We start from the raw sequence: 27773 nt of genomic DNA, 5'->3' as shown, positions 1-27773 counted from the left end.
GCTGTGGCCCCCGTGCAGTGCCCTGTGTGCTTGCTTTTCAGAGGCCACAGACACGCCGATTGTCATACAGCCGGCATCTGCCACCGAGACCACCCAGCTCACAGCCGACTCCCACCCCAGCTACCACACCGACGGGTTCAACTAAATCCAGGAGAAGCTGTGGTCAGAGGAGGAGCCAGCGCCGGCCACGCCCACCTTAGAGTCATGAACTGTAGTCACACAGATGGGAAGGCGGCCTCGCCGGGCCCCTCCTGCCTCCACGCCCACCCAGCGCCAACCCTTGACCCACGAAGCGCGTAGCATGCAGTATTGAAAGCAGTGTAGCTACGGTCTTCTGTTCTTTTCCTTTCGTAATAGCATGTACGGGGTTGTGTTCCGTGTCTGTGTTGTGGACGTTCCGCGGCACGACCGCGTTGACCGCACAGTGGAGCTGCCTCAGGGCTGTCGGTCAGGCCGGTCCGGTGAGGGGTGACTGCAGCCAGCCAGGTGGGCGAGGAGAAGGGGGGCTGCCCCTTTCTTCCCTGTGCTGGAGGGGCCGGAGGCAGGTGCTTCCTGGCAGAGCTGTGTTACCGCGTTGGCCTCGGTCTGGTCCACCTGCTGTGCTCCCAGCCTTGAGGCTGCAGTAGGACTGATCTCACCTGCCAGCAAAGGGGCAAGGCCGCGTCACCGGCGTCACCGTCATTCCTTGGTGTCTGTGCTGGGCACAGTTGGCTTGGGGCTCTGTGGTTTCCGGGGCCTCGTGGCAGGGTTTCTCCTGTGGGAGAATTTGGTGTGGAAAGCATAGGAGGCTCCTTCCGAGGTTGACCCCGTGTCCTCCGCACAGTGTTTCTGGCCTGGTCTCCTTGTCGTGTGGACGCTGCGGTTCCGGTCCTCGGAGGTGTGTCTTTCGCCCGTGTTGGGGTTGTCTGTCTGTGTTCCTGCACTTTTCCCGGGCTCTGAGCTGGATTGATGGGGCCAGTCTCCCCCCTCCCGTCTTGGGGTCATTCTCCACATTCCTTCCAGACCACCTGTCCTTTCCGTAGCCCTTTTTGGACCTTTAGAACCACAGAGAGTAGGACCAGCCCGATGAGCCTCAGAGAGTAGATTGTGCATATGTGAGCACCCGGTTGCTGGGTACGGGGGCTCTCCCAAGACCCCTCCTCGTGTGTTTGCCAGAGCTCCCGTCTGCCCCACTCGCCTTTGCCCCGTCATCGATGATTCAGGCAGAGCCAGATTCATTAGGTCCCTGGAGGAAGGACTGACTGGACCAGAGGGACCCTCTGGCTCAGAAGGGTTGGGTCTGTGGGAGGCCAGACCACGGAATCCACCTGTGGACCATTGTGGGTCCCTGGGAGGCCAGACCACCAGTATCCACATGTCGGAATCCACGTGCGGACCATTGGAAGTCAGTCTCTTGTGTGTCCTAGACCTTGGTGGTGGTGCCCTGGGTAGGGGAGCGAGGGGAAACTGTTCTGATGTGCCTGTGCTGGCCGAGGGCTCAGAGCTGCCCCCGCTCCATGGCTCATGGGATGTGCTGGGCCTGCCTTTGGCCCCACGCCGCAGACTCCAGTGGGCCTGGTTTCTGCAGACGTCCCTGGTGGCTCTGGCTCGGACCAAGCCGAGGAGCCTCCTGTAGCCCCTCTCCCCGCCTGCCTGCTGACCCGTGGCCCCAGCTCGCTCATTGCCCTCAGCGGCCACCCGAGGCTGTGTAGGGGGGTAGGTTCAGGTGGACCAGGGGGTGGCCAGAAGGGACATGGTTGTGAGCACATCTGGACGTGCTTAGGAACGGGGTGCTGGTGAGGCCCCCAGCTGACCCCTCCTCTAGGTCCACATGGACCGTGAGCCGGCTGCCGTGAGCACCAGATCCTGGGGCGGTTGTGTCCGTCCCACCTTTCTTTGTTTTTCTCACTAAAGTGATCATGAAGACCTTTGACGAGAGGAGAGATAAGCACTGTGATGTTAAATTAGAAATAATCTGTCAAAATCAGACCTCTCCTAAAAGAGTAAGAATTCATTGTTTGGCCCGTCCTGAAACGTGAGGCAGCGAGACAGTGGGGTGCTTCTGTGCCACTCAGCACAGCAGCAAGTTCAGCCTGAGATGCCGGCGACACTCAGCCTTTGCAGTTTTTGTAGATGTAGCTTAGGACATGAGTGATTTTTCTGCAGACTGGCCAAGAGCCAGGTTCTAAGCTTGGACCTAAGGTAGAGAGCCACCCACTGGGGGCCCTGGCTCAGCCCCGCCAGGCTCTCTGTTGGGCCTGCACACAGCTCTGTGGCTGGAACACTCCAAGGTCCTTGGATACTCAGCAGAGTGGGCCCCTTGCCCGATGGCTTTTCAGTTACAGAGTCCAGTGGACCATTTTTTAGAACCGTGCAGCTCCCTGCAGAAGGTGGGGTAGGCGGGGAAGGAGGAGCAGGTCTGGAGGTTTGTGGAACCTGGTCCCCTGCAGAATTTGTAAAACCTAAGTAACTCATGGCCATGGCCATTCTCACGGTGGTGACTGTGATTCTAAGACCCCCAGGAAGCCCAGACACACGGGGCCTGGAGCTCCTCCCACTGCCTGACCTGGAAGCAGAACCCTTGTCAGCAGTTCTGCCCTGTTGGTTTTAAGGCCTTGTCTTAACTCAAGGAAGAAGATCCTTCCAGGTTTTATTTCTCTTTTTATTGAGTGGACCGTTCCCCATTAAAAGAGGTGGTGAGTCCCCAGGGACAGCTGACGCATCTCCCTGTCCACATGCTAACAGATCAGGACGCCCCCAGCATCCCTGCCTTCCGGTGGCAGTGACGGGATCCCCGACCGCTCACTCTGAGGCTGCAGACGGTGCTGTGAGCGTGCGTGGCCGTGAGCACAGAACGTCCCGTTGGACGCCGCTGCTGGGTGCTGCCGGGGGCCTGCTGGGGCTGTGCTTCGAGGCCTGTCCAGTTCACTCCAGGCAGCACCGACTGCTTCTGACCTGCAGGAGGCATGGGTGCGGCCCGAGGGCCCTTCACGGCAGCTGCTGTGTAGATTGTCTCCACTCAGTGACGTGGGATTTTTTTGTCTTCCTTTTGGCTTTCTTTTTAAACTGCTTTAGATATTACTGCTCAGTGTTTGTGAACTTCCCAGCTCCTGTGTTCAGTTCGTGCAGCGGCACCCAGTGGGGACCTGTTAGAAAAAGGACCTGGTGTGCGCACGTGCCCGGCAGGAGAAGCTCCATCTTCAGGTCGGCGCTGCCGTCCGGGAAGGGCCCTGGAGCCTCGTGCCGTCGAGGCTGCTCCCAGGTGCTGCGTGTCGCCAGTGGCCCCCGTCGCCTGCCGAGCCCAGGGCGTCTGTGCGGGGTGGGCCTTGTGCTGTGGGGGCACCAGGAGGGCCCGGGTGCTGCGGGCAGAGTTCGACGTGGGGCTTGTCCACCCTCCCTTAGCTCTGGCTCAGTGCATCCTACTGTGGGGACATCTCGTGGGGGACACGAAGTGACTGACCTCACCCTTTCCCAGTGTTCGGAGCTGTGAACCCGTGTGGCGCAGGACTGGCCTGTGTCTGTTATTTTGGTTGTAAATCATTCTCCTGTGGAATTGGCAAAAGCTACATATTTACTGTCCTTACCAGCAACGATTCGCGTCGTCACATGCTGTGAGTGTGGGCTGTGGTGTGTCCGTGTGTGTACATATGTGTATATGTATATATCACACAGCAAGCGTGTCATTTGTGCTGCTGTCCCGTGGTGAAGCCACAAGTACAATTTAAGGTGGCTCTGAAACGGCCTTTGGTTTCTTGGGAGTCGGGCAGGGACCTGCAAGAGGCTTTCCTGGCAGGTGCACAGAAGGAAGCGCTGAGCCCACTGTGTGCAGAGGATGTGTGCCCAGGGCACTGCCACGGCCCCCACTGGTGTTGGCCTCTGCTCTGCAGGGTTGGGTGCCCATCCTGGGGGCTCCGTGTCACGCCCACCTGACCCAGGTGTGTGTCCCGGTGTGAAATCTAGGAGGTGACTGGAAACCCTTCCCTCCCTTGAAACATTAAAGCCGATTTTCTAAGCAACACATACAATCAGTGGCAAAGCTGCATCTGAAGGGCAGCCTGGGGAGGGGCCCCGTCCTGGCCCCAGGTCCGCCCCAGAGGAGGATACACAGCAGCACCTCCAGAAGGGGCTGGACCGGGTCCTGCAGGCGGCACTTTTTGGTAGATACTGTTTCTCTGGAAAATGGGGAAAATGTTTCAAACCAGGTGAGGGGGGGAAGTTAACACTGAAATATGTCTTGTTTTTAAAAATCAAACGCAAACGCATGGAAGCTGCTTGTCCATGCACTGGTTTTTTCACTGGCGTCCTGGAGTCCGACCGTGTTGGGGTGCAGGCGCTGTCAGACTCCGGCTGATCCTGGCTCGAGCACACACATCTGAGGGCCAGGCTGGTTCCGCATGGTGATCTCCGTCTTGTATGTCTGAATGTTGACCTAAAATAAAGATTACTGTTGTAAAATAAATGTTTTCACTGCAGACCCCACGTGTGTCTTATTCCCTGGTCCCGCAGATCCCTGGTTTTCGAGAGCAGATCCCTGGTTCTGGAGAAGCAGCAGCCGATCTTAGGAGCCCCCGCACCCCTTGTGGCTGGAACTTGCCTCCTGCCTGGTCCACATGTGGACAAATGCCCCCTCCTCTTGATTCTGTTTTCACCTCCATTTTCTAAGTATCAAGACTGGAGCAAAGAGGCCGGGCGTGGTGGCTCATGCCTATAATCCCAGCACTTTGGGAGGCCAAAGTGGGAGGATTGCTTGAGCCCAGGAGTTCAAGACTAACCTGGGCAACAACAGCGAGATCGTGTCTCTACAAAAAAGACTTTAAAGAGTTTGAAATTATTGGTGTCGCCGTGCCTGAGGCCCCAGCTCCCCAGGAGGGATGATCACTTGAGCCCAGGAAGTCCAGGCTACGGTGAGCTGTGGTCCCACCCCAGACTCCAGCCTGGGTGACAGAGGGAGACCCTGTCTCAACAAACTAACAAGCAAAAACTCAGAAGAATGTAACATCTTGAAATCCTCTATTCAACCTTAAGAAAAATGAAGGGCCGGGCATGGTGGCTCATACCTGTATTGCCCAGCACTTTGGGAGGCCGAGGCGGGTGGATCACAAGGTCAGGAGATCGAGACCATCCTGGCCAACATGGTAGATCCCTGTCTCTATTGAAAATACAAAAAACATTAGCCGGGCATGGTGGTACGTGTGTCTGTAATCGCAGCTACTCAGGAGGCTGAGGCAGGAGAATCGCTTGAACCCAGGAGGCAGAGGTTGCAGTGAGCTGAGATCGTGCCACTCTGGGTGGGAGAGCGAGAGACTGTCTCAAAAAAAAAAAAGTAATTTGAGTCCGATTTTCTATTTTTTTAAAAAAAGACAGCATCCAAGACCATTTTGTGTGTCTCTCCCCATTTCCATCCTCTCCTTCCGTATGTAGCTTTATTTATTTATCTATTTATTTATTTATTTTTTTTTTTATTTTTTTTTGAGACAGAGTCTCGCTCTGTAGCCCGGGCTGGAGTGCAGTGGCCGGATCTCAGCTCACTGCAAGCTCCGCCTCCCGGGTTTACACCATTCTCCTGCCTCAGCCTCCCGAGTAGCTGGGACTACAGGCGCCCGCCACCTCGCCCGGCTAGTTTTTTGTATTTTTTAGTAGAGACGGGGTTTCACCGTGTTCGCCAGGATGGTCTCGATCTGCTGACCTCGTGATCCACCCGTCTCGGCCTCCCAAAGTGCTGGGATTACAGGCTTGAGCCACCGCGCCCGGCCAGCTTTATTTATTTATTTATTTATTTATTTATTTATTTATTTTATTTTATTTTTTTTTTTGAGACAGAGTCTCGCTCTGTCGCCCAGGCTGGAGTGTAGTGACCGGATCTCAGCTCACTGCAAGCTCTGCCTCCCAGGTTGACGCCATTCTCCTGCCTCAGCCTCCTGAGTAGCTGGGACTACAGGCGCCCGCCACCGCGCCCGGCTAGTTTTTTTTTTTTATTTTTTAGTAGAGATGGGGTTTCACCGTCTGAGCCAGGATGGTCACGATCTCCTGACCTCGTGATCCGTCCGTCTTGGCCTCCCAAAGTGCTGGGATTACAGGCTTGAGCCACCGCGCCCGGCCCCGTATGTAGCTTTAAACTGTGTCTACCACTGTCTTGTTCAATAATACGTACCATTGGTTTATATCGTTTTACATAAATTGTACTACACCGTGCTGTTAAGTACACCACCTGCCTTATGAGTTTGTTTTTGTTTTGTGTTTTTTTGTTTTTGAGTCGGAGTCTTGCTCTGTTCCCCGGCTGGAGTGCAGTGGCGCGATTTCGGCTCACCGCAAGCTCTGCCTCCCAGGTTCACGCCATTCTCCTGCCTCAGCCTCCCGAGTAGCTGGGACTACAGGCGCCCACCACCTCGCCCTGCTAGTTTTTTGTATTTTTAGTAGAGACGGGGTTTCACCATGTTAGCCAGGATGGTCTCGATCTCCTGACCTTGTGATCCGCCCGCCTCGGCCTCCCAAAGTGCTGGGATTACAGACGTGAGCCACCGCGCCCGGCCTGTTTTTGTTTTTGAGACAGAGTTTCTATAGCCCAGGCTGGAGTGCAGTGGCGCGATCTCGGCTCACTGCAACCTCCAACTCCCGGGTTGAAGCCATTCTTGTGCCTCAGCCTCCTGAGTAGCAGGGATTGGTTTTTGTTTTTGGTAGAGGGGGTTTCACCATGTTGGCCAGGCTGGTCTTGAACTCTGGACCTCAGGTAATCCGCCCACCTCGGCCTCCGAGAGTGCTGGGATTACAGGCGTGAGCCACAGCGCCCAGCCTGTTTCTCGTTCGATACAGGAGTATTTAAAAAACAAGCCGTGTGGTTATATTAGGTCTAGTTCATTTTAGCTTCTGTACAGAACAGTCACGAATTAATCACGACCGGTCCTGGGCTAACTGACCCCAGGGCTCTAGTTTCTCACTGTGGAAACAAAGCGGCCTGAATGTCGCTGCTGAGTTATCGCTGGGAGCGGGATCTGGAAGCCGCCTCTTGAGTGGTGGCCCCACACTGCCTTGCAAAGAGGATCCCCGTCTTCTCGCTGCCCCTTCCAGCCTTAGCGTTGTCAGACTTTTTTTCTGGTTTGGTCTTTGAATTTTCTTAATTAGGTAGAATCCACGTTTATTTATTTATTTATTTTTTTGAGACAGAGTCTTGCTCTGTCATCCAGGCTGGTGTGCAATGGTGCGATTTCGGTTCACTACAACCTCCGCCTCCCGGGTTCAAGCGATTCTTGTACCTCAGCCTCCTGAGTAGCTGGGACTAAGGGCAAACGCCACCACGCCCAGCTCATTTTTTTTAATTTTTAGTAGAGACAGGGTTTCACCATGTTGGCCAGGCTGGTCTCGAACCCGTGTAGGCCTCCCAAAGTGCTGGGATTACAGGTGTGAGGCAGTGCGCCCGGCCTATGTTCAGTATTTTCGATATGGGATTCTTACAGAGCAATGTTAAGTAACAGCAAGACGAACGCTGGACACTGGGTGGTGGGCAGCGAGACCCCTGCCAGTGAGGGTCATCGCCCTTGTTTCTCCTGGTAAACAGGACCCCGTCTTGGAGACGGGGTCGGACCACCCTCCCTGCGGCTATGCCTTCCTCGCGCTCTGCTCCTTGCGACCGAGACCGAGGAGCGACCAAGGAGCCCGACGAAAGGACCACGGGACCACGTCCCAGCGCCAGCCGGGCCGCGCGGGGTCAGGGTGGGGGGCGGGGCGGGGACTGGGCAGGGGCGTGGCCACTCGGGGCCGGTGGGGCGGGGCGAGTGGCGGGAGTGCTGCACCCACAGATGGGCCGCCCACGTGGGGACCAGCGCCCACCTGGCCTGGTGGCATGGGCAGTGGGAGACCCCACTGCAGTGCAAGGCCTCGCGGTGTCCCTCCCTCGGTCAGCAGACCGCTGTCCAGGATCCGGCATCCGGCATAATCGAGGTCCCAGGCTCCGAGGACGCCGCGCTCTTGGCCGTGGACTTCCACGCAGGAAGACGCTGGTGCTTGAGAGGACGTGGCCGCTGCGAAGAGTCACCGGAGGACCGCGTCCTGTGTCAAGATGCGCCCGGCCCACGGCTGAGCCCCCACATCAGTCCTGAGCTACACGGCTGAGCCCCGGGAGGCTGATGGGAGTTATCCGGGCTTCTCCCCACACTCCGGGGCCCGTCGTGTGGGCGCTGCGCGTGCACCTCCTCTTCCTGAGTAAACTGCGGCGGCGACTCCCCTCGGGGAGCACGAGGGGGACGTGCGCGGAGAGCAGGGTAGGCAGGACCTAAGGGAACCCGGGCTCGCGGGTGTGGGCACGGCAGAGACCACGGGAGGCGGGTGGGCCTCCAGGTCTGGAGGGGTGCCCGGGGCGGGCCCTTAGCAGCAGCGGCTCCAGGCTCATTGGCCCCCGGGGGAAAAGCCACAGAGGCTGCCTCTTGAGACCCAGAGCACCAGGGGGCCCTGTCCCCTCTCTAGGTCCAGGCCAGGTGGCCACCAAGCCATGGGTTCTAGGGCCCCCATCTAGCAGAGCTGGGAGCTGCAGGGCCCAGTTCTACCCCTTCCTTGATCTGGCACAAGTGCAAGACTGGGAATGCCTCGTCCTACATGGGAGAAGGCAGGGCCCTCAGCTCCCTCCCTCCCTCCCTCCCCACGGGAGTCTCCACAAACGCAAGCCTCAGCCAGGACGCCACTCCTGTGCTGTAACTAACCAATCACACCTTCATTTTTCTAAAGCTTTCTTTATTTTATAAAATGCATAAAATAAATTATACTGGTAACATTTTAAAAATTAACATCTTTGTATTCGGCAATCCTGGGTCAGGAGGCAGAAGGAGGGTGGCGGGGACGGGGATGGCTCACTGGGCAGCTAACCCGTGTAGGCCACTTCCTCCTCGTCACTGCCATCGGGGACCGCGTCTGTCCCAAAGTAGCGGTCGCCAAAGTTCCCTGGAGAAAGCGGGCCAGTGTGTGGTGGGGCCTCCCAGGGCCACCCACCTTGCCCTCATGCACGGCTGAAGGGCCTGGGCAGCCTCACCAATGCCTGGGATGATGCGGAAAAGGTCATTGACCCGCTTGTCCACCGCCGTGGTGATGATTCTCACTCGTGGAAACGCATAGGCCACTGAGTGCACGCCCATCTCTGCCATGAGCAGTGACAGCAGAAAGATCTTGTCCTCAGGCACGTCGTGGTCCTACAAAGTGTATGGGCAGGTAAATCCCACCTCTGCCTGAACCTGCCCCGCCTACCCAGGGCCCACTCACCAGGAGCACGCGCACCGCCATCATGGCCGCGGCGCCCGTGGACACGGTGCAGTCCATGAGGATCACGTGGTCATCGCTGATGTCCTTGGGCAGCCTCAGGTAGTGCAGCTGCGGGCGGCACGGGTCAGGCTGCAGGTGCGGCTCCCTCTGCCCCCAGCCCCGGGCTCATCGCCCCAGCTGCCCCCACGCACCTCGGGCTCCCCGGTAAGCTGGTTGGTCTGGATGAGGATGGTGCCGATGCGCACGTCTTTGCACACAGCGCGCAGGGCGGGCTCCATGGTTTCACCGGCACGCAGGATAGACACACCTGTGATCTGCGGGGAGGGGAGGCTAAGCACCCACATCCCGCCCCAGCAGCCCGTCCCGCGCCCAAGTGCGCCCAGGCAGGTACCTGCTTCCCCGCATAGCACTTGCCCGCGTAGTCCTGCCCCTGCGGGGTCCGCACAACGCAGTCCTGTGGGGTGAAAGGTGAGGACTCGGTGAGCGCAGGGAGTCCGCGCCGGCTCCGGGACGCACCCTCCACCTCGCGGGCTACAAACCTGAAAGGGTAGGAAGGAGAGCGCGTGCTCGATGAGCAGCCGCATCAGTCTCTTGGAGTAGAAGATGAACTCGTCGCGACTGGTCTCCTTGTCCCTGCGGGGCCGAAAGTGGAGCGGGAGCGCGCGGGAGCGGGAGCGCGCGCGGGGCCTCCGTCCCCAGGTGGGCCCTACCTGATGATGGTGTGCATGCCTCGCACCTGCGGCGTGCTCTTCAGGACGCTCAGCGTCTGGGGCAGCGGGTGGCACTGGTGTGCCGAGGCCAGCGCAGCCCTGGGGACAAACCGATGGGAACACTCAAGAAGGGGGTCTTCTCCCAGAGCTCTCCCTCCCCACAGGACGGCCGTGCACATCACTGTGGGGGGAACACATGGGCCAGGCACAGCAGGAGGTGGAGCGGGCCTGACTTCTGCCTGGGGCTGAGCTGCCAGGCAAAGGCGAAAGATGGTGGCGAACAACGGGGCAAGCTCACCATCAGGCAGAAAGCTGGGGGGTAGGGTGTGAGGGCCCCTCCCAGCGCGGGACCCTCCTGGGCTAAGAGGAAGCAGGCACAGGGCAGGCTCACAGGTCTCAGACCCCAGGATGGGCGGGTTGTCCCCAGCCTCTCCCTGGGGGACAACTAAAGCTCTGTGGGGTCAGGCCCCGCCCTGGCTCCTCCGCGAAGTGGTGCGTGGCCCCTCGAGAGATGGGGGCGAGGGGCAAAGCTGGCTCAGTGCCGCTTGGCTGCCCTGCCCCGCTGCCCAAGCCTGGGGAGGGCAGAGGCAGGAGCAGGTCTAGGAGCAGGCAGGAAAAGGGCGGGACAGAGGCAAGAAAGAGGTGGGACAGGGAGGGGGCAGAGCGGAAAAGGGGCGGGGCAAGGGCAGGGAATGGGGCAGGGGCAGGGGCAGGAAGAGGAAAGCGGGTGGGGGGGCACGGAATTGGGCGTGGCGGGGCAGAAGCGGGAAAGGGGCGGGGTAGGGAAGAGGTATGGCAGGGGCAGAAAAGAGGCATGACACGGGCAGGGAGAGGCAGGGCCGGGAATGGGCTGTGGCAGGAGCAGGAAAGGGGCGTGACACGGGCAGGGAGAGGCAGGGCCGGGAATGGGCTGTGGCAGGGGCAGAAAAGAGGCGTGACTGGCAGGGAAAGGGGCGGGGCAGGAGCAGGGACAAGGGGCTACAGGAAGGCGGGGCACACAGCAGCACCACAGAGCACTCTGCTCACATATCCCAACGTAGCTTCCTCTGCTTGCCAGGTGAAGAGCATGTTCAGGGAGGGAACAGGGCAGGAAACGGGGGTTTACAAGAGAAGGAAGAGAACAAAGAGAAGGCTGCTTAGTTGGGGAGCAGGGCGTTCCCCGCAGGCCTGAGGAGGAGTGTGGGCGGCCAGGTCCCCAGCCCTGCCTGGCCCTCCCTCCTGCCCCCCACCAAGGCTTTCTGGGGCTGATGGAAGTGAGTGGAGCCACAGGCCAACACTTTCTCAGCTGACCAGACGATGGAAAATGTGTCTGGCTGTGTTCAGGTGTTTTTTCAAGTTTGAAACCCTGGAAATTTTTTTTTTCTCAGAACAAAAGCTTCAGGAGGAACCTGATGGGACAAGACCTGCGGGTTCCCTGGCCATGGAGAGGGCCAAGCAGAGACTCATGCAGGCACAGGAGGTGGACGGCTGGTGGACGGGCCCTGGAGGCATTTCCAGCATTTGGCAAACTCTGGAGTGCTCTGAACACAAGGGCTCTCCCACCAGGTGGTTCAGTCAGGAGCCTCCCAACCCACAGAAGGCGGGGAGAAGGGCAGGTCCCTCGTGGCTGTCCCCCCGCACGCCTGCCCTCGGGGAGGGGCAGTGGGACACGGCCCCGGCCCAGCCCAAGCTTCTTGCTGCAGTTGCCCAGTTCCTGCTGGCAGAGCTGTGTGGGCTGCGAGGACAGAGCTGGGGCAAGCAGGACCCAGGTGGGTGGGAGGACAGGGGCGAGGCCCTCCCACCTGCAACCAGGGAAAGCTGACTGGTCCGTGAGGCTGGGCATAGGAGGCACGACAGGCTCCCTGGCTGCTGGGACATGTCTGTAGTCACTGCCCCAGGGGCCTGGCAGTGCTGCCTCAGGAGGACAGCTGTGCTCTCTGGGGTCAAATCCCATAGACAGACTCAGGGGTCAGGGGAGCCTCCAGCAAAGTCTGGCCAGGACAGGGTCAGGACCCCATGACCCTGGGCAAGCTACGTCACGTCTCTGTGCCTCAGTGTCCTCATCTGCCAGCAAGGGAAGGCAGAAGCAGGGCTGGGACCACTCCACACCTCCCTTCTGTGACTGGGAAGAGCCGGCTGCCTGCCTGGCTGGATCACAGCCCAGACTGAGAGCTCCTTGGGAGTGTTGGAAATGCCTCCATCTGTGCAGACAGCTGTGAAGTCTTACCTGACGCTGAGTTCACGCTGTGGCAGCAACACAGGAAGACACAAGGGAACGGTGGCGCGTCAGTGACCAGGGCAGGCGGCCAGGCCACCCCCACCCAGGAATGGTCATGCTGCAGGCCCGCAGGGACACAGCCAGTCATGGGGGTGGCAAGCTTCTAATGCTTCTAACCTGGGGACCACCTGGGCCAGACCTGCAGTTCTGGGTTGGGGCAAGAGCCAGGACCCTGGGCTCTGTTCTGCAGGCCTCAGGCCTTCAACATCCTCTTACGGAGTGTGTTCAGAGCCAGCCCAGGCTCCAGGGCCCAGCCACAGAATGCCTCAGGGAGCACGGGACCTCTGGTAGGGGTGTCGCTCCTGGGGTGACCCCCTGAGAAAGAGAGGAGCCTGGCCTGGCGTGGCACTCAGCAGTGAAACCCCCCAGTCCTGGGCCAGCAGGTCATGCCTGTCATTCCCAAAAGCTCAGGCTGGGTGTGCTGAGCAGGCTGCACCCTCAGCTGGGTCCTGAGCACCTGTACCCCCACCCCAGCTTCCTCAGGGAACCCAGGCCCTGCACGGCACAACGGGATGGGGTCTGGGCTGGACGATCCGACTGACCAAGCAGGCTCAGGACACTCAGGGCTGGTATCTGGCAAGGGACAGTGAGCACAGGGGGATGAGGGGAGCAGGCCACTGGGGGTGGTGGCAGTGGAGAAGTGGGTAGTGGGGCTGGGCTAGGCCGTGGGGACACAGGACCCTGCTGGGCTGAGGGCCACTCACCTCCTCCAGCTGGCTGTGCACGTGCTGCACGATCAGGTCGATGGCCACCGTGTTGCCGCTCCCTGGGGCGGGATGGGGGAGGGTGACCGGGGGCGGGGCCATTGGCCTGCCTGACACCCACCCAACAGGCAGCCCAGCAGGCTCACCTCTGGGCACCACGATGTCTGCCAGGCGCATGGTGGGTTGGATGTACTGGTCGAAGGAGGGCTTGACAAACTTGTTGTACTGCTTGATGACACCCTCGATGTCCCGGCCGCGCTCACTGATGTCCCGGCGCAGCCGCCGTACCAGGCGGATGTCAGAGTCTGTGTCCACAAAGATCTTCATGTCCAGGAGCTGGTGGAGACGGTGGGCCAGTGAGCGGCTGGATGCCAGCAGCCGGCATGGAGACACTGGGACCAGCCCCTGCAGTGAAGCCGCCTGGTCTGTGGGCCTGGCCAGAGCCACTTCCCCAGGGCACCCTGGCAGGTGGGAGGAGTGTGGAGGTGGGGGTGTCTGGGGTGGGGTGCTGCCCATCAGGGGCCTAGGTGAAGAGGCGTGGCATGGTGGCTGGCGAAGGACTCAGGCGGGAATGGGGCTGGGCATACGTGATCTCCTTTACTTTGCTTGAGGAAACTCGCACCAACACACTGGGGAACGGGGGGCATGGCGAGTTTAGGGTCTATCCACATGCTCAGCACACCACAGTTGGCCCCTGAAGAGGCCTTGTGGAGGCTGGGGGTGGCTATGTGCTGGACAGTGGGGTCCTCTGGGCCTGTGCCAGGGGCAGGACCTGGGCCCTGGGATCAGGCCAACCTGAGTCACACTCAGCTCTGTCCTGAAGGCTCCTGTGACCTACAGCACAGTCTCTCAAACACACCAGCCCCGGGTCCTCACCTGTCCGTCAGGACCACAGCAAGGGACGAGAACGCCAAGAACACGCCAGGTATGAGCACAGGCCTCAGCCAGTGGAGAAGGAACCACTGCCCCAGCTCTGCCTTGCAGGGCCAGCAGATGGACCCAGCCGTAGCCTGCCTGGGGTTGGGGTTGGGGTAGGGAGTGGCTGGCCTAGGCCTATAGGGTGTGGACGCCTTGGGGATGGGGCAGGAGGACACACACGTCATGGACAGGGTGGCCAGGGCTAAGACACCTGTGGGGTGGGCATTCCCAGTGAGTGCTAACCTCCAGCAGTGTCTTGTCAGCAAAGGCCATGATGCCCTCAAAGATGATGACGTTTGCACCATACAGTGTTTTCTGTGAAGAGACCCAGGAGTTGTGGAGCCCGGCTCATGTGCCTGCGGCCCCCCGAGGCCCCTCTGCAGGGCCCTGGCCTACCCCCCGAGGCCCCCTCTGGCCCCCTCTGCAGGCCCCCGGCCTACCCAGTCCCTCTTCCGGCTGTGCGTGGTGAAGTCATAGACGGGCACCTTGACACTCTTCCCCTGCTTCAGTTTCTTGAGGGTGGAAATGATGAGGTCGAAGTCAAAGGCGTCCGGGTGGTCGAAGTTGAAGTTGTTGTGTGCGGCCTGTTCCTGCTGCTGCTCAGTCAGCACCTGGTGGGGGAGGCTGTGGGGCAGTTGCAGGCACAGCAGGGCCCTCACCCAATGCCAGTGGGCAGGGGCTCTAGGCCTCCCAGGAGTAGCCACGCTGGGGCTCAGATACCAGAGACTTGCATGTGCAGGGGTTCCAGGGTCAGGGAGAGGACAAGGGGGTCCTTGGGGGAGCTGGGCAGGGGCCCACCTTGTAGAAGGAGTCCATGGACAGCAAGACCACCCAGGGCACGTCCAGGGCTTCAATGATCATTCTGGCAACAGTGGTCTTCCCAGAGGCACTGCCACCTCCCAGGCCTGCCGGGGGGAGCAGAGACCCTCTATGAGGAACAGACGGGCTGCCCACGCAGATCAGTCCCAGAGGTACCCACCCCACTGCCACTGCCTGCAGTTGCCCGGCTTCCTTCTCCTGCTCCAGTGGAAAGCATTGGAGGGGAGCCGGAGGCAGGCGTCCGGCAGCAGGTCCCACGCTCCTGCTGCTCTCACCGATGGCGAAGGCCTCCTTGGACTGCGTGCCGTGCTCGTTGTACCAGGGCGGCCGCCCTGCGGTGTAGATGGTGCGCTTGCTGGTGCGCAGCAGGGGAGGCTCTGACTTGCACTGGCTGGTGGTCCGCTTCCGGGGAGAGTGCCCAGTGCCCACAGGTGGCAGGAGCCTGTCCAGGGACTCTGCATTGCTGCTGCAGAGAGGGGCATGCTCGGATTTGGCCCAGGGCTGCCCACCTCCCAGGTACCCGCTGGCATGGCTGGCCCACAGGGCATCTCCCCACCCCCTCAACAGGCATGGCTGAGGTGGGCAGGCTCATTGGGGGTACATAAGAACTCTGCCTGGGCTGGGCGTGGTGGCTCACGTCTGTAATCCCAGCACCTTGGGAGGCCAAGGCAGGTGGATCATTTGAGGTCAGGAGTTTGAGACCAGCCTGGCCAACATGGTGAAACCCCGTCTCTTCTAAAAATTAAAAAAAAAAAAAAAAAAATTACCTGGGTGCAGTGGCAGGCACCTGTAATCCCAGCTACTAGGGAGGCTGAAGCAGGAGAATTGCCTGAACCCGGGAGGCAGAGGTTGCAAAGAGCTGAGATCATGCCACTGCACTGCACTCCAGTCTGAATGACAAAGCAAGACTCCACTTCAAAAAAAAAAAAAAAAAAAAAGCCTGCTTGCAGCTGGGCCACAGGACACACAGACCCAAGTGCTTAGCCTGGCACAGGGCAGACCATCACTGTCCACACAGCAAGGACAGAGGGACGGCAAACAAGGACAAGGGAAGGAGGAGAGACACTACCTTGGGGCCATGCTCATCCTGCTGTGTGGACGGGCACTGGCTGGGCCAGGCCCTGTCCCCAAGGGGACTCAAGGTGGGCATGTGAAAGGCAGGCAAGACCCCAAAGTGGACCATGTTCCCTTCCAACCCAGCACACTCTCTGGGCAGCCAAATCGCTGCCATGCTGAAGGCTGGGTGCCCAAGGAGATGTGAGGGCAGCACGTTGGTGGAGGCGAGGCCAGACCAGGTTGTGCGCACACAGCCAGGGTGAGGTCCCCAGACATGACCAGGCTGAAGGGCTCAGGGAGAGAGGCCAGAGGGCTCAGCCAGGGCCTGATCCTCCTGCAGTGACAGCAGCCCTGCATAGGGTGGTCCCACGGCCTGGCCTCTCTGGCTGTCGGAGTGCCAGATGGGGGACCCTGGGCTGGGAGCCTTATGGGAACCCCATTCATTCTTGCTGTGGCCCCTCCTGGGTCCCCAAGATAGAAACCTCCGGTATCTGGCGAACACTAGAGAGGAAATGCTGCAGGCTGCCTGGGAGGTGACCATGAGCCTGCCCAGGGGAACGGGGAGCCCCTAAAGGCTGCAAGGGGGAAATCAACAGGAGGAAGACACAGACCTATGCTGGGTGGCATCTACATGCTCTGCACATGCCAGACCAGCACTCAGGCGCCTGCCAACTTGTCAGTTGACATCCTCGGGCGGGCAGGGGCCGTGACTGGCCATGGAGCCCTGGGAGAGGCAGCCTCTGGGGAGGCTCAGTGTGGCCCAGTGCCCTGCCGGGGTGGGGGACAACGTGGCGCCTGCTCCGTCTGTTCTGAGAGGCTCGGATGCAGAGCCTGGTGTGAAGATGCCAGGAGACAAGACACAGGTCCGGCAGAAGAGACCACGCTGGCCATGGTGGCCTCAGCATCATGTTTCAGGCCTGCCTGGGAAGCTCTCAGGGGTCAGGACCTTGGCCCTGCAGGTCATGGCCCACCCACATGGGGAGAAACTCAGAACCACAGCCACTGCCTGTGCAGGGCAGAGCCCCGGGGGCAAGAGGGAGAGTCCTGTGCAGGGCAGAGCCCCTGGGGGCAAGAGGGAAAGTCCTGCAAACAGCAGAGCCACCTCTTCGTAGCTTCCTGCAGCGGCACAGTCTGTCCCCTGCGCTCTGGAGTTCACGGGAGATGGAACACTCCACAAATGCAAGATACGCCTGAAAATAGGTGCGGAGAGGGAAAGGCATCCTGAGAGCATCGTCAGGGGAGAAAAACAAGCTGGAAGGAGATACGACTCCATCAGTATAAAATCCAGCAAACAAAGGACGCTCACCCGCATGTGCCTGGGTGTAAGAGGGGGGCAGGGGGTGTGTGTGTGAGGGAGGAGGTTGTGTGAGAGGGAGGGTGTGTGTGTGAGAGGAAGGGGGTGTGTGTTTGAGAGGGAGGGTGTGTGTGAGAGGAAGGGGGTGTGTGAGAGGGAGGGGGTGTGTGTGAGGGAGGGAGGGTGTGTGTGTGAGAGGGAGGGTGTGTGAGAGGGAGGGGGGTGTGTGTGTGAGAGGGAGGGTGTGTGAGAGGGAGGGGGGTGTGTGTGTGAGGGAGGGTGTGTGTGAGAGGGAGGGTGTGTGTGTGAGAGGGAGGGGGTGTGTGTGAGAGGGAGGGTGTGTGTGTGAGGGAGGGTGTGTGAGAGGGAGGGGGGTGTGTGTGTGTGTGGGGGGTGTGTGTGAGAGGGAGGGGGTGTGTGTGAGGGAGGGTGTGTGTGAGAGGAAGGGGTGTGTGTGTGTGGGGGGGGTGTGTGTGTGGGGAGGGGAGGGTGTGAGAGGAAGGGGGGTGTGTGTGTGAGGAGGGTGTGTGTGTGTGAGGAGGGTGTGTGTGTGAGGGAGGGTGTGTGTGTGTGAGGGAGGGAGGGGTGTGTGTGTGGGGGGGGTGTGTGTGAGGAGGGTGTGTGTGTGTGAGGGAGGGAGGGGTGTGTGTGTGGGGGGGGTGTGTGTGAGGAGGGTGTGTGTGTGTGAGGGAGGGAGGGGTGTGTGTGTGTGGGGGGTGTGTGTGAGGAGGGTGTGTGTGTGTGAGGGAGGGAGGGGTGTGTGTGTGGGGGGGGTGTGTGTGTGAGGGGGGTGTGTGTGAGAGGGAGGGGGGTGTGTGTGTGAGGAGGGTGTGTGTGTGTGAGGAGGGTGTGTGTGTGAGGGAGGGTGTGTGTGTGAGGAGGGTGTGTGTGTGTGAGGGAGGGAGGGGTGTGTGTGTGTGTGGGGGTGTGTGTGAGAGGCAGGGGGGGTGTGTGTGGGGGGGGTGTGTGTGTGAGGGGGGGTGTGTGTGAGAGGGAGGGGGGTGTGTGTGTGAGGAGGGTGTGTGTGTGTGAGGAGGGTGTGTGTGTGAGGGAGGGTGTGTGTGTGAGGAGGGTGTGTGTGTGTGAGGGAGGGAGGGGTGTGTGTGTGGGGGGGTGTGTGTGAGAGGGAGGGGGGTGTGTGTGGGGGGGGTGTGTGTGTGAGGGGGGGTGTGTGTGAGGGAGGGGGTGTGAGAGGGAGGGTGTGTGTGAGAGGGAGGGGGGTGTGTGTGTGAGGGAGGGGGGTGTGTGAGAGGGAGGGGTGTGTGTGGGGGAGGGTGTGTGTGTGTGGGGGTGTGTGAGAGGAAGGGGTGTGTGTGTGGGGGGGGGTGTGTGTGGGGGGGTGTGTGTGAGGGAGGGGGTGTGTGAGGGAGGGTGTGTGTGAGAGGAAGGGGTGTGTGTGTGTGGGGAGGGGAGGGTGTGAGAAGGAGGGAGACGTGTGGACACTCCAGCCCTAACCATGATCACCCTCTGGCCACCAAGATTTGGAGCAGCAACTTCTGTCCCACTGGAATGTTTTTTCAGCACAGGCCACTGTTTTACTATAAACTAAACCGCAGTCTGTCCCTGGAACCGGCCGTCCCGCTGCCGCCGACGCATCAGGGCCTGGCTGCGGCGTCAAGCCCGGTGCTTCCCCAGGCCGGCGGATGGCTGAGGACGCGGCCGGGACAAGGCCCTTCCTGCCTCGTGGGAACACGCACGTTCCCGGCGGCACACTCCTCCCCGCGCACCCGTGACACCCACAGCCAGGGGGACGGTGTCCGTGGACACACACGGGGGCAGTGGGAGGAGAGAGCCTAGCCCGACAGGTGACAGGCCACCTCAGCAGCTCTCACGGGCCGGAGAACAGTGTGGCAGCGTGGACAGCAGCGAGAAGACTCGCCGTCTGCCTGGCGTGGAAAGTGCGCCGCGCCCCTCCTCGGAGACAGCCTCTGCCTGTTTCTGTGCCGCCGTCACGGAGCCAGCGCTGGGAATAATGGCCTCACCTCCGTGGCCTCGGAGATCGCTCTGGAGCTGAGCGCTGACGTCAGCAGCAGGGCTGAGCACAGACAACACAGCCAGGCGCCAAGAGAACCGGGCGAGGGGGCCCGGGGACGGCGCCACTGGGCGGTGCCCTGAAAGGGGAGCAGGTACCACGGCACCGCCCCGAGACCGTGTGTGGGGGCCGTGGCTGGAATGGGACCTGCACCCCACCTGCCTGAAGGGCTGTCAGTCAAGAAGGAAGATGGGACCCAGCAAACAGAAGCCACGACCCCCGGGGCCCTGGACGGACGCTGCCAACGCACCAGCAGTAAACACAAGGGCCTGCAAGGCTCACCCCCGGGGCCACCCCCCCAGCGGGTGGTGACGGATGCCCACAGCTGGGGACAGTGCGGCAGACCAGCTTAGGCCCGGCAGATAGAAACGCTCTGATGGCCATGGACGCCGTGGTGGGCAGAGAAGAAATCCAGGCAGCCCCTCCCCTCTACGCCTAACCCCAGCATCCGTGGGAATCACCCACGGTCTTCAACCTCAGAGAGGAAGCTCTGACACAATCTGACTTGCAGAGGCTCCCCAGCAAAGCTCCCAGCACCGCGCGTGCGGCTGCCTGCACTTCCTCCGCGTACCCTGCACGCCAAGGGTGAGCCCACTAATGCACAGAGCTGGGACGAACTTGAGGGGCAGACACCAGACGGCGGACGCTGGGCTGGCACCGTGTCAGCTCCCCACTGGAAGTCTCCTAGTGCTTAGGCCTCTCCAGCAGGAGCCTCCCAACCCCCCATTTGTGGCTCCTCCTCATCCTGCTGAAGTAACCACAGATCCCTCCCGAGGCACGCGCTGGCCCTTCTGCTGGGAGCCGTGCCATGCAGTGGAACAGTCAGAAGCAGGCCAGGATGATGTGCCAGGAACCCGCCTCACCGCAGGCCTGTGACGGTGTCAGGCTGAGTCTGCACCAAGCCCAGCCCCACTACCTTCTCCAAAGCTGGTCTGTCTCTGAGAGTCAAGGACAAAGCCTCCCCCCACTTTTCACAAGCAGCACCCCTTGACAGAGGAAAGTTGGCCGGGTGTGGTGGCTCATGCCTGGAACAGCCCTTTGGAGGCTGCAGGAGGAGGACTGCTTGAGGTCGGCAGTTCACGACCAGCCTGGGCAACATGGTGAGACCCCCGTCTCCACAAAGAAAACTTTAGAATATTAAAAATAAACAAAAAGAGAGGAGAAAGTTACGCAACAAACCTCATTTCCCGTGAACAGATGGACAAGAGTGCTTCTGGCCACAACAACAAAGGTTAATTCCAGCCCAGAGGGTTCTGAGCCGTAACCAACACAAGAAGAGACGTGCCCAGACCAATGGCCCCAGGCAGAACGGCGCCTTCGGCCATGGGCTCTGCGCGGTGCCCGAGAGCACCTGCCAGCCTGTTTGATTCCTGACACCCACAGACGTGCACCAAACACAGGCCTGAGTGGCCAGGACCACACAGCACAAGTGGGCGCCCCTCGCAGCAGCGACCTCCGGCCGAGACTCACCTGCCTTCTGCTCCAAGGGCCCGGCACCCTGAGATCCTGATGCCAGGGTAAGATGGGGGGCTGCTCATGGTCGAGGACACGGGTGTGTGCTCCTGAACAGCGAGTGGCCCCAGGGGTGGATGCGTGGGGGCTCAGGCGCAGGCAGCCGTGGGGGGCATCACCACCTCAGACCCACAGCAGTCCCCTAAGGCAGCTCAGGAGCTCCGGCCACCTGAACTGCCCGTCCATGGGCAGGACTACTCCTATGGGCAGCACAGTGGGTGCAGAGCCGGGGGCTGGGGGTGAGACCCTTGGCTGGTAGAAGCTGCCTGCCAAGTGTCAGCAGAGACTCAGCAGCCAGGAGGCCCTTGGAGCCCCTACCGTACTGAGGGCACAGCACGCACTGCCGTCCTCAGAGGCCAAGGCCACAGGCATAAGAGGATCACCCAGCTGGGGGCTTGTGTGTGCCTGATATTAATAGCGCTGGCTTTGCCTGGTGTGGCCCTGACAATCCTCGGGCCAGCCCTTGGTGTGAACTGCCCCCTCCTGTGTGTGCGCTGGCACATTCGGCCAGCCTAGGGCCGCAGGCTTGCGGAGGACCACCCTGCCCCATGTGCCTGCACCCCTCCTGGATCCCCTGGAAAAAGCTACAGTCCCCTGGCCTGCCTGGGGCTACAGAGTGAACCCCCGACAGCAGGACAGGGAAATCTGAGGCGCCTCTTGGCCAGATGTCCCGAACGTCAGTGCTGAGCTGGGCACCCCATCCCTAGCCCCAAAGTGCTTCCGACAGGCATAAACAAATCTGAAACTCCACCCCCTGGCACCATCTGAAAATAACTGCCCTGCCCTGCCCCCACTCACGGGGGATCCTGCAGGGACCTGCAACCACCCAGGGCTCACCACCCAGGGCTCAGCAGAGCACAGAGGACACAGTCACCTCTCCGAGAGCCCACAGAAACGGGGGTTCCGCCCCACCCTCAGCAGTTTGTCAAGGATGTGCACAGAGAGGTCCTGGCAGCCCTAAGCTCTCCCGGGGCGGAGAGGTCACCATGGGAGTCAGCTTCCTCCTACCATGGGTTTCTCTTGGAGCTTCTAGTACTGAGGCAGGGGCTGCCAGGAGCTCAGGGAAAAGGGAAGACTCCACACGGAGGTCACACTCCTGGGAGCTGCCTCAGAGGCAGGACTGGCCCATCTGTCTGTCCGCAGGTGCTTCCTCCCTCATTCTGCTCCCCGGAGGCGGCTACACCCCTCATCTGGGAAGTGGGCAGGAGACAGCCCAGGGTCGGGGGAGGCAGAGGCTGTCCTGAGCAGGGGCGCGGAGCCTGGGCTCCTGGGAGCCGTGTCACTGGCTGGGCTGTCTGAACAGCAGAGTGGACTCAGGCTGGTCTACCTGGCATGGGCATGCTCTGGTTGCCCCAGCTGGCCAAGAGACCCGTGGAAGCCAACACTATGCTGGCCAGGCCAGGGACGCACGAGCCCAGGTATGCAGCTGTGAATGGAACCACCAGGCCCCACCCTGGAATCACGCTGCCTCGCTGCAGACCACGTGGTCCCCAACATGCCCCTCCAGGAGGCTGCTCTCGGCCACAGCAGCCCACGGCAGGAAGGGGCCGCTCCCAGCGGGGAGGGGTGGCCTGCCCTGGTCCCATTCACTGGTGTTCCTCCCAGGTTCTGACTTGCTGAGCTGGGCGGGTCCGGAGAACTCCCATTCCCACGCCACCCACAGGTGCTGACACCGCGTTGGGGTAAGCACTGCCCAGGGTACCTTCTGCCTAAGGTTTCCTCCTTGCAGGTGAGGCTGAGGCCGGTGGTGCTGGAGGCTGCCTTAGCCACTTCTGGGCACCTCTTGCCCCTCCCTCACCTTCAGCCATCCTACTCTGGGCCACAGCACAGTCGAGTGTGGCTCAGACCCCTCCACGGAGCCATGGCTTGCCTCAGTTTCCTCCCCAAGGACAACAGCAGGTGCATTACAGGTGGGCCGGCTCACAAAGACCAAGGCAGACGCCTCATCGGTGATAAGGGCCCCATGAGTGTCGTCATCGTAAAGAAACAAGCACAGGCGGCCGGGCGCAGGGCTCACGCCTGGAATCCCAGCACCAGCTCACAAAGACCAAGGCAGACGCCTCATCAGTGGTAAGGGCCCCATGAGTGTCGTCATCGTAAAGAAACAAGCACAGGCGGCCGGGCGCGGGGCTCACGCCTGGAATCCCAGCACTTTGGGAGGCCAAGGCGGGTGGATCACCTGAGGTAGGGAGTTCAAGACCAGCCTGACCAACATGGAGAAACCGGGTCTCTACTAAAAATACAAAAATTAGCTGGGCATGGTGGCACATACCTGTAATCCCAGCTACTCAGGAGGCTGAGGCAGGAGAATCGCTTGAACCCGAGAGGCAGAGGTTGCTGTGAGCCAAGATTGCGCCACTGCTCTCCAGCCTGGACGAGAGCAAAACTCCCTCTCAAAAAAAAAAAAAAAAGAAATAAGCACAGGCAGCCGGGCACGGTGGTTCACGCCTGTAATCCCAGCACTTTGAGAGGCTGAGGTGGGCAGATCACCTGAGGTCAGGAGTTCAAGACCAGCCTGGCCAACATGGTGAAACCCCATCTCTACTAAAAATACAAAAAATGGGCCAGGTGCAGTGGCTCACACCTGTAGTCCCAGCACTTTGGGAGGCCGAGGCTGGCCAATCACGAGGTCAGGAGATCGAGACCATCCTGGCTAACACGGTGAAACCCCGTCTCTACTAAAAATACAAAAAGTTAGCCGGTCGTGGTGGCGGGCGCCTGTAGTCCCAGCTACTCGGGAAACTGAGGCAGGAGAGTTGCTTGAATCCGGGAGGTGGAGGTTGCAGTGAGCTGAGATGGCACCACTGCACTCCAGCCTGGGACTCCGTCTCCAAAAAAGAAAGGAAAGAAAGAAAGAAAGAAGCCCAGGCATGTGTGGAGACTGGACGCAGGGCTGCCCCTCACCAACTATCCACAATGTGAAGGAAACTAGAAGCAAACATCCAGCAGCAGGGAGCGCGGGGCATGGAAACCAACGCCGAGGAAACAGCCGCAGGAGAGAGCACAGAGGGAGAAAGAAAGGCTCAGGTACTCCCTTGCTGTGGTTCAGGCCTGTTCTACCCCCCCTGGGGTCACCACTGCCCACGGACCTTCCTGTTGGGTGCCTGAAGCACGGTGCCTCCTGACAGGTCAGGTTTTTTTGTTTGTTTTTTGTTTTTTGAGACGGAGTCTCGCTCTGTCACCCAGGCTGGAGTGCAGTGGTGCGATCTCAGCTCACTGCAAGCTCCGCCTCCCGGGTTTACGCCACTCTCCTGCCTCAGCCTCCCGAGTAGCTGCGACCACAGGCGCCGCCACCTCGCCCGGCTAGTTTTTTGTATTTTTTTAAGTAGAGACGGGGTTTCACCGTGTTAGCCAGGATGGTCTCGATCTCCTGACCTCGTGATTGGCCCGTCTCGGCTTCCCAAAGTGCTGGGATTACAGGCTTGAGCCACCGCGCCCCGCCGACAGGTCAGGTTTAAGGGAAGTTTGCGGGATAACTAAAAAGAGGCTGGAGGGAGGAGGGAGCAGGGAGGAGCTAGCCCACAGGAGCCAACGCTGGCCTGACCCCTGTGCCGGACTGACTCTGGGAGAGTCATTGGGCCAGCTTTCTCAGGCGGGAGGGGCACTGGGGGGTTGGGGACTTGCACTGGCCCACGCCACCACTCTGGAAACCTTCCCTCAGCAGGACCTGCTCTGCACAGGTCATGGGCAGCCTCCCTCTGCTCCCCACTTCCACAGCTCCAGACTCCATCTCAACCGCAGCCAGGAGTCACTGCTAACACCACAAAGGACCTGTTCCTGCACCAGCATGGGCCAGCTCTGGGGCAGGTGCCCGGGACAGAGTCACGAGTGACAAGCAGACAGTAAACAACGGGCGAGACGGACAGACTGACTGCTGGGATGACACGGCAGGCGGAACTGGAATGGTGCTGGAGGAGCCCCAGCCCTGGGGACAGACCTCCACCTGTGCACAGACCTCCAAGCTGGAGCCTGCTCTGGAACACCAAGGGCAGCACCAGAGGTTGAAGAGGGGCAGACGCAGGAATGCTGGGGGACACACTCGGGGAACAGTGAGAAAAGCCCTAGGCTGGGGCAGAGGAAGTCCGCAATGGTACAAGCATCAAGACACAAAGTGCAAGAAATTTGCCTAAGACAAGAGGCAGTTCCAGGGCAGACCGGGGCCCCTGGAGAAGGGTGCCGCAATCTATCCTCACTGCCTGCAGCTTCCCTCCTGTCCCTTGGTAACCACACCAAACAAAGATAACCGCAGTCTCTGCCTCCTCAGACACCGCGAGGACCACTGTGCCCAGCCCACTGTCTGTGCACAGGGCAGGCCCAGATGGCTGCTGCCACCAACCTGTGTTATCTGGGAATGCCTTTATCAAGAGCCCTCAGTGCTTGTCTAGCGTTGGCCTGCCCCACCTTGGGTTAAATCAAAGCCTCTTTGGTGGCCGGGCACGGTGGTTCATGCCTGTAATCCCACGGAGGCTGAGGCAGGCAGATCACTTGAAGTCAGGAGTTCGAGACCAGCCTGGACAACATGACAAAATACCTGTCTACTAAAAATACAAAAAAATTAGCCGGGCGTGGTGGCGCACACCTGTAATTCCAGCTACTTGGGAGGCTGAGGCAGGAGAATTGCTTGAACCCGGGAGGGGGGGTTGCAGGGAGCCGAGATCCAGCCCCTGCACTCCAGCCTGGGCGACAGAGTGAGACTCCGTCTCAAAACAAAACAAACAAAACAAAGCCTCTTTGGAATCAACAGAGGACAGACTCAGGTCCTATTAGACTCCAGCCATGCAAAGCTCCCAGTCACTGCCCACTGGGAGGGTATGGACTGAAAGGACACAGGACCACGGGAAAGCTCTTTCCGCCCAGCAGCTCCTGGAGAAGAGCGACCCTGTGCCGGGACACCTTTCCCCCGGCGGCCCCCCGCGCAGCCCATCTCTGAGGAAGTCCTGGCTCACAGCGTTTCTGACCAGAGTCACAGCCTGAACCCAGGCAAGAGGCGCCTGAGTAGGAACAATCCCTTCCATGGGGACCCCTCGGCTCCCCAAGGGGCACTTCAGACGGGAAGGGAGGGGCAGCGCCCAGAGCGCCCTCCTGCAGCCCCGGGCACTGCGTGGCCACCGCCCCCTGACGGCCACGGCCGCAAAGGCGCCGCGCAGGGCTCGGGTGGGGTGGCTCCTCCCGCTGCACCCCCGCAACTTCCCCACCTCATGCTCTTGCAAAGCCCCAGCAGAGCCTCCAAGGTGCCCCGCGCGTGAGGGGCAATCAGAAGGCACCGTGCGCCGCCGCACCCCCAAATCCCGACCCCTGGCCTCGCGGGTCGGGCCGGGCCACACCCCGAGCCGACAACACTGAGCAACTCGCACAGTCGAGCAGGCACACGGCCCGCTGGGTGCTCAAGGCCGAGGGCCCCACCCACTGGCGGCAGAGACCAAGGTCAACGCTGGGGGTGCGCAGCCGGGCTCCTTCCCCGGGCCCCGAGAAGCCTGCTGTCTTGGGTCAGGTCCGTCCTCCCGGCCGCTTCAAGCCCGCAGGGTTCCGCCCGGCACGTGGGAGAACGGGGCGCCGCCGCCTGGCCTCCGGGAGTGGGGGAGTTGGGCTCGCGGCGAGCAGTGACCACCCTCCCACCTCGGCCAGGGCTGCGGCCCGTTTCCTGCTCGCCAGTGAAGTGAAGGCGGCGCCCACGCCTACCGGTCCTCGCACGCGGTCTCGCTTTTCTCAGCCTGCCGGCCTGGCGGGTCTCGGGCCGTAGGTGGCGACGTGGGCGAGGGGTCGGCGTCCGCGCGGGCCGGGGGCGCAGCCATTGCGCTCGGAGGCCTCTCCGCGGGCCGGGCTGGGCCGGGCGGCGCGCGGGGGCCGCCGGGAGCTGGTGGTTCCCTCTCCCGCCCACCGCGGACTACGAGCCCCACAAGGCCGCGCGTCGCGGACTACGAGCCCCACAAGGCCGCGCGTCGCGGACTACGAGCCCCACAAGGCCGCGCGTCCCGGACTACGAGCCCCACAAGGCCGCGCGGAGGGCACGCGGGACCCGTAGTTCTACCGCCGCCACCACGTGCCCGGAGGGCCCCGCCCCCTGCGTTTCACCACAAACTCAGTCGCACAAAAACCCTGGAAAAAAATCAATAAACATTTATTTGATACAGTCATTTTAATACATACAGTGATGGCCCGTCCGCACGCCATTCGGGACCAGGGCGCGGGGCGGGGACGAGGACCGGGGACAGATGGTCACAAGGCGGGCGGGGCCCGAACTCACCGTCGAAACATCTCGCAAATAAACACTTTGTAGATAGAATATATATGTATATATATATGGTTACAAGTGATAGCTGGAACCTCTTTCAAAATGCACTTATGTACTGAGAACTGGCATTAAAAAACCCAAACCAAGAAACCCAAAGCACAGGACGCGCGGCCGCGAGGCAGGGGAGAGCCTGGGGCCCCAGACCCCGGCCTGGGGGAGCCGCCTGGGGCCCGCCAAACAGGGCACGTGGGGGCGGCCCCTCCCGGGGTCAGGCTCACTGGCTCCTTCCCTTCAGGGCCACCAGGCAGGAGGGTCAACGGTCACACAGGAGGAACCCTCACCTGCCTTTGCACCAGCAAATAAAGTGCATCCCATTTTCGTGAGTGTCGGCCCGGTGAGTCAGCCTTTCCGGGCCCTTTCCTGTTCTTAGGGCAGGGGGCGTGCGCTGAGCCAGAGGTAGAGCTGCAGAAAGGGCCCCGACTGGGTCCCGGGCAGGGCCGGCGCCCACCACACTCTGGGGGTCTGCTATGCTGGTCCCTCTCACTGAGGGCTCCTGGAGGCCTATGTGGGGCAGCGTAGGGAGTGGGCAGACCCTGCTGAGCTCCACCCAGGGCCCTACCCCTTGGGAGGAGTGCTCTGCAGACCAGCATGTGGGAGAGGGAGGGAAGAAAGGAGGGGTCAGACCCAACAGCCACTTCTGACTGTAGCCCCCACGCCTACCTTAAAGACAAAGGGGGTTAAAGTGCTAAGCATCAAGGTATCCAGGACTCCTCTTCCCACACCAGGGATTATCTGTGGGCTTTGGGAGTGTCCCAGAAACTCACCCCTAGCAAAAACCAGACCCTCTTCTCTCCTCCCCAAGGGCCAAGTACCTGAGAGGCTGGGGCAGGCGCAGGACACCCTGCAGAGGTGTTCAGGTCCACCCTCCTCCCGCCATTGGTGGCAAGGACAAAGTGCACCTAGGCCCCTGCCCAGTGCCTGCTCCCCTCCCCTCCCGAGGCTGCCCCAGCAGAAGCT

General features: G+C 60.8%; 2 protein-coding genes and 1 long non-coding RNA gene across 20 annotated transcripts in view; 2 read left to right on the top strand and 1 right to left on the bottom strand.

Annotated features, from left to right (window-relative positions):
• The window catches only part of LOC105470468 (DnaJ heat shock protein family (Hsp40) member C5), a 39844-nt gene extending 35393 nt beyond the window's left edge, over window positions 1-4451 (top strand). For both annotated transcript variants that reach the window (XR_011613135.1, XM_071079019.1), the window contains one exon: window positions 42-4451. Coding sequence is in view for 1 of the 2 variants with exons in the window: in XM_071079019.1 (XP_070935120.1) it covers window positions 42-145 (104 nt within the window). In the remaining variant the exon portion in view is untranslated. The remainder of the gene's footprint in view (window positions 1-41) is intronic.
• A 4228-nt stretch (window positions 4452-8679) lies between these two features.
• LOC105470466 (uridine-cytidine kinase 1 like 1) lies at window positions 8680-26364 on the bottom strand. 17 transcript variants are annotated; one of them, XM_011722487.3, is made up of 15 exons: window positions 26204-26364; window positions 14906-15096; window positions 14610-14716; window positions 14252-14422; window positions 14055-14126; window positions 13040-13229; window positions 12894-12955; window positions 12139-12155; window positions 9933-10031; window positions 9762-9855; window positions 9614-9676; window positions 9414-9536; window positions 9223-9330; window positions 8996-9152; window positions 8680-8907 (listed from the first exon to the last, which is right to left on the bottom strand). In XM_011722487.3, exons 1-15 carry the CDS (start codon window positions 26314-26316, stop codon window positions 8828-8830), a joined length of 1647 nt encoding a protein of 548 aa, XP_011720789.1. In that variant the 5' UTR covers window positions 26317-26364; the 3' UTR covers window positions 8680-8827. The 17 variants fall into 17 exon arrangements, with proteins under 17 accessions (XP_011720789.1, XP_024645096.1, XP_024645101.1 ...); XM_024789328.2 differs by lacking the exon at window positions 12139-12155 and adding an exon at window positions 10959-10978; XM_024789333.2 differs by having other exon boundaries at window positions 14252-14435; window positions 14906-15093.
• On the top strand, window positions 18434-26205 carry LOC105470467 (uncharacterized). Its single transcript, XR_011613139.1, has 3 exons — window positions 18434-20529; window positions 21668-22594; window positions 24186-26205. It is a non-coding gene; the product is annotated as an uncharacterized lncRNA (long non-coding RNA).
• Window positions 26365-27773: the final 1409 nt, after the last annotated feature.

This window comes from Macaca nemestrina, chromosome 15 (genome assembly GCF_043159975.1).
Source record: "Macaca nemestrina isolate mMacNem1 chromosome 15, mMacNem.hap1, whole genome shotgun sequence".
Taxonomy (NCBI): Eukaryota; Metazoa; Chordata; class Mammalia; order Primates; family Cercopithecidae; genus Macaca; species Macaca nemestrina.
This window is presented reverse-complemented; position numbering and strand designations above follow the sequence as displayed.

Excerpts from the sequence above, each read along its gene's own strand:
- LOC105470466 (XM_011722480.2), bottom strand. The coding sequence starts at position 26,316 with ATGGCTGCGCCCCCGGCCCGCGCGGACGCCGACCCCTCGCCCACGTCG. Across the intron at positions 15,097-26,203 it reads GAGACCGCGTGCGAGGACCG|CAGCAATGCAGAGTCCCTGG; the intron begins GTAGGCGTGGGC and ends CCCTCTCTGCAG. Across the intron at positions 14,717-14,905 it reads CAAGGAGGCCTTCGCCATCG|GCCTGGGAGGTGGCAGTGCC; the intron begins GTGAGAGCAGCA and ends TCCCCCCGGCAG.